The sequence below is a fragment of the Trachymyrmex septentrionalis genome, unplaced genomic scaffold (assembly GCF_001594115.1).
Source record: "Trachymyrmex septentrionalis isolate Tsep2-gDNA-1 unplaced genomic scaffold, Tsep1.0 scaffold112, whole genome shotgun sequence".
NCBI classification, from domain to species: domain Eukaryota; kingdom Metazoa; phylum Arthropoda; class Insecta; order Hymenoptera; family Formicidae; genus Trachymyrmex; species Trachymyrmex septentrionalis.
The window spans coordinates 573,488-578,295 of NW_017304248.1; the positions used below are offsets into that span (position 1 = coordinate 573,488).

Genomic DNA, 4,808 nt, shown 5'->3' on the forward strand with positions numbered 1-4,808 from the left:
TCAATTAAGCAATTAAAATTGAATAAAACAATTGTGCCGATTAAAATATATCGACAAGACCATCAACATCATCAAACCGCGGCGACAAACTTGCCCCGCAGGACTCTCCGATCACCCTGTATAATAGTAGCGCCTGCAAATGCGCCGCTATAATAGTGCGCGGCGAGTCTTACACATTTTCACACACAAACATACTTTCTATCACTCATTCATTCTCTCTCTCTCTCTCTTGATCGATTCGTCGATCGATCGATCGTTGATCGTAGGCGAGACGTCACTGTACAATGTAAAAAGTTCTCTCTTCCTCACGCCTGTAGCACGTGACGGCGTCGGTTTGAGAAGGGAGTATCGGGGGGAGGGGGTCAGATAGGTAAGTGAAAGCAGCGGCGAGCTCCGATATCCTGATTCTCGATCCAATCCGACCCCGAGAAGATGGCGGTGACGTCATAGCATATATAGCACAGCTAATTATCATTCAATTACCCCGTTGACGCGTGGTAATTTGTAGATTTTGGCTTCTTGCTTCGTTATATCTAAGCTGCTTTCGCCGCTCAAGATGTTTTCTTCCGTCGTCACCTTCATGGGACACATAAAAGAATAGAATATACACTCTTGTAACCTTTTGAGCATGAGTCAACGCACGTATAAAAAAATACGTATCTTAGATTTTTTTTGTTTAACAATATATTTCAAGGAGAATCAAACCGGTTCAGGACAGTTTGTAACATGTCTCGTAAGATAATCTCAAGAGAGTTTTATGAAAAGCTAATATTTAAAGATAATCTTAAGAGATGAAAAATTTACATGAGAAACTAACATTTATAATATTATTAAACATTTATAAAATTATTAAATAAGATTAAATCTATTGACGATTTTCTCAACGTGCACAATTTCTTTGAAGATTATTTGAAGAAAAAAGATACTTACGTGCAACTTTTAAACATTTTTATCCCTCTCATCTGTTTTGTGTTTTGTACAAGGTAGCTCGCGGCAATGTTGTGCTACTTGGGCATAGCTTGGCCTCGTAAGATCCTGCAGAGAACAAAATATTTATTAGCTAGCGGTAAAAATATTCATTACTCTGTAGAGTATAAAAATCACCACAAATATAACATATTGTATAATTTTGAATAAAATTTCATAGAAAGATTTATAAAATACATAAATCAAATTTTATAAATATCACCTACAACATCCAATCATTTTAAGATTATCATTTGCATTTCTCTAGAATCTTTACTTGATTATTTACTTAATTGAAACTTATATAATTTAACTTTATTTATAATCTATTCAAACGAATAGATTTCTGAATTCTTAGTGTTAATCGTTTTTCTATTTCTAAGCTCTCTATCATCTGAAGCTCTCGCCTCCTCATTCTAAATCAAAGAACTTTTACCTCCTCATATCTTCCAATTACATTCTTGACATTGCTTAAAAAAAAGGATGGTAAAAAGAGTAAGTAAAAATAGTATTTTTTGTAGATTTTGACTTCTTCGATATGATAATGTCATTAAAAACTTGATTGTATTTGTTGAGAAATATCTTGAAAATTGAGCAAGAATATTAAAATTTAAATAAATATATCATATCCGTGTTCAATTTTCCAAATGTTTTCCAAACGCTAAGAACTTTTTAATAATTTTATCACATTTAGAAAATGAAAAAAACATTATTTCTCTCTTTTCCTCAGAAATCTTCGTGAGTCTAAATATACTTTCAACTTGTAATAAATGAAATTCTCTCAAAAGACAATAAGATACTTACTATAGGGAAGGCAGAGGCCATTCCAGTTTGCGATTGGGAGTTCTGTGAAGAGGCAGTAGGAGGAGGGACGACGACGACGTTGTTACAATCGCACCTGGTTACCATCTCGGCATCGTCCGTGGTCGCTGCGGCTGACGTCGCCGTCGTTGCCGTTGTCGTCGCCGTAGCTGTCGTTATCGTCGACGTGGCTACTGCCGGCAGGTGCGTATTCACAACTACAGCGTCGTCCACACCGTTCACCATGTTCGAGTCGTCAGTCTTTATAGATCTGTCAGCGGTGCATTGTTAGTAATAAATGACTAACACATGCTTACTTAACTACCCTGAGACTCTAGGATTCACAGCGATAGCCTCGTGCGAATCCTTTAGATTCTCAGAGATATTCCCATATCTTTCGTCATTCTTAGATCATACAAATCTACGAATACGGTGGAACTTTAAAACCTTCGGGAAATGTGTCTTTGGGAATTTATAACTACCCAAGATTTTTGCATATCGCGAGGTTTGTAGATTTGCATATCCTTAAATCCTTGGACACACCGAGACCGTTGCTCCCCATTGAAAATATGTGCGTATAATCGCGTACAAAACATCTGTACAAACATCGATTTATGAATACAATAGAATTGCAGCTCAAGATCAGAAATTAGAATCAATTGCGATAGTATGATACTGAGAGAAAAATTTTTGGTATTTATATAATACATGTCATTATAATTATGATTACTGCTTTAACGTTTAATAATAATTATGATATATATGGCTTTATCAACAAATTTATACAGTTAATGGCAATTCGAAAATGAATAATATAATTATATCACAAAAATAGTTGAAATTCCTATAATCATTTTCGATGCCCAACTATATTGTTGATAGAGAACTATATATATAGTTCTTATTACAGTAGTATCATAAATGTATAATAACATGTAATTATAGTTAAAAATACTAAAATTTTTTTTAGTGCAAGTGCTATAATGTGAACTCTCTCTATTGCGTGCATCAAATACTAAATGCACGACAACTGTACGCACCGTATATCAACTTCGTTCATGCACAATGAGAAAATCAGTTCGTGTAGGCGATTCTCGATCCAATGATTCAGGGATGCTCAAAAGATTTTCGAAAACTTAAGGACATAATTGCTCAAACAAAAGGAAGCGCAAAAATTAAAACTCTTAATCAGTTTAAAGAGAAAACTCAAATTTACCCATAAATTGAATTCCAGAATTTTCGATTACCTAAGAATTCGGCGATGAAACATTTATGAATCTGATTACATTTATAACATAATAGATTCTTTTAAAAAGAGAGAGAAGTGGAAGTTCATTTCGCGAAAAAACCGAGAACGATCGAGGGATATGCAAAAAAGGAGGAGTTTTGCAATATCGCAAGAAGATTAATGAACATCAGTATATACATTGTTTATTAACTTCTAATTCATCGCTGACAATGCATAACTATAGACATTACCAAAAGTCCATCAAATACGATACTGAGACCGTGTGTGATTTTCTCGTTTCTTCCGTTTATATATTCATTTTGCAGTCGCGTAATGAGAATTATAACTTAATTAGTAAAAGTTAGAATTACATGAATTAGAAAAACTTCATCATCAAAATTCATTAAAAAGTAACTTGAAACCGAACAATAATAATTAATAATAATAATAATAATAATCTTATAATAATATATTAAAAATTTATAATATTAATAATAATAATGACAATAGCAATGATATAATAATTAAATAATAAGCGTAATATATCAAAAAACTCTGAAAAATAATATTGTTTTATCGTACATCCCTATTTTCAACTTCTTATTATTTATCTGCCGCAAACACAGTACAGGCAAAAAGAGAATTATCTCATACCACATATAATTAATACCGCATATACATTCCTGCATACATACACATATAGCGTTCTAGTGTGCTTAATGATAGTTGTTTAATGTTAATTTCGATAGTGCGGCGTGTGCCGTACTTGTACCGAAAGGGATAGCCCTTAAATCTCTCGATCATTAAACGCTCAGATCATTAGATCCTCACGGATCCTTGAATTAGATACTCTTAGAAAACTTGGAGTATTCTTTGCTTTAAGTAATCCGGCTTCATCAAGTCCTCAAGCATCCTTCGCATAGACTCTCAGTTCATACATCTTCGGCAGATAAACTCTGAAGTGTCTTAAGAAGTGTCGCAACCACAGCTAATACAAAAAAATATTAATAAGAAGCTGCTGGAGATTAAGGACATCCGAGAATCCTGTATTTACTCGAATATCGAATGTACCAAAAGCACAGAAGTCTGAAAGATTTAGTAATTAATCTATTAAATCCGTAGACGATGGAAGCATAGTCCAGAATAATTAAAAGTATCGATTCAATTCCATCGTAAAAGTATCAATTCAATGATCCAGGGATGAAAGAATCTACATACTCAAGAACTAAGCGCCTAAAAGAATCTATGTTACTGCAAAAATTAAACCCTTATTTGTATACTGGATTTATAGAGTGTGCTTATAGAAAATCCTTTTACAAGGAGATAGTAATATTTAGAAGCCTTATATAAACAAAAGAAAAAAAAGATTTCTAAAATTTTAGAATCAGATAAGCACGATGATAACGACGCAATTTTCGATAAAAAAAATAGCAAATCATAATCATTGTGAATACATCTAATTAATTTATTGATTAATGATAAAAAATAACGGTAAAAAGCTCGCGTATAGCCCAAGATCTAATTCGAAGATCAAGGATAACGTTAAAAAAAAATCTCGACGAAAACTTTCGTATCGGTATTCTCATTTTTGAAGAACGACCGAAAAAGATTGCAGTCTCAGAAACCTAGAAAATCTGCGTAGGATTCGAATCTCCATATTTCTTAGATTCTTGGCTCTTGCACAATTTTTCACGATAAAATATACACATTTAAAATAAAAAGTAGCGAGAATGCAAGCAGAGAAGATCTAAGGATAACTCAAAGGATATAAACAGTTAGTAAACGTTCTCTTTTACGCAAGATTAACTGTGGC

At 33.2% G+C, this 4,808-nt stretch overlaps 1 protein-coding gene across 4 annotated transcripts in view; it reads right to left on the bottom strand.

Moving 5' to 3' along the window:
* Positions 1-22: 22 nt before the first annotated feature.
* The window catches only part of LOC108752382 (la-related protein CG11505), a 13,693-nt gene continuing 8,907 nt past the window's right edge, over positions 23-4,808 (bottom strand). For all 4 annotated transcript variants that reach the window (XM_018493195.1, XM_018493200.1, XM_018493187.1 and 1 more), the window contains exons 8-10: positions 1,771-2,038; positions 931-1,035; positions 23-576 (exon numbers count right to left, since the gene is read on the bottom strand). In XM_018493195.1, the coding sequence (XP_018348697.1) occupies positions 940-1,035; positions 1,771-2,038 (364 nt within the window). In that variant the 3' untranslated portion in view covers positions 23-576; positions 931-939. The remainder of the gene's footprint in view (positions 577-930; positions 1,036-1,770; positions 2,039-4,808) is intronic.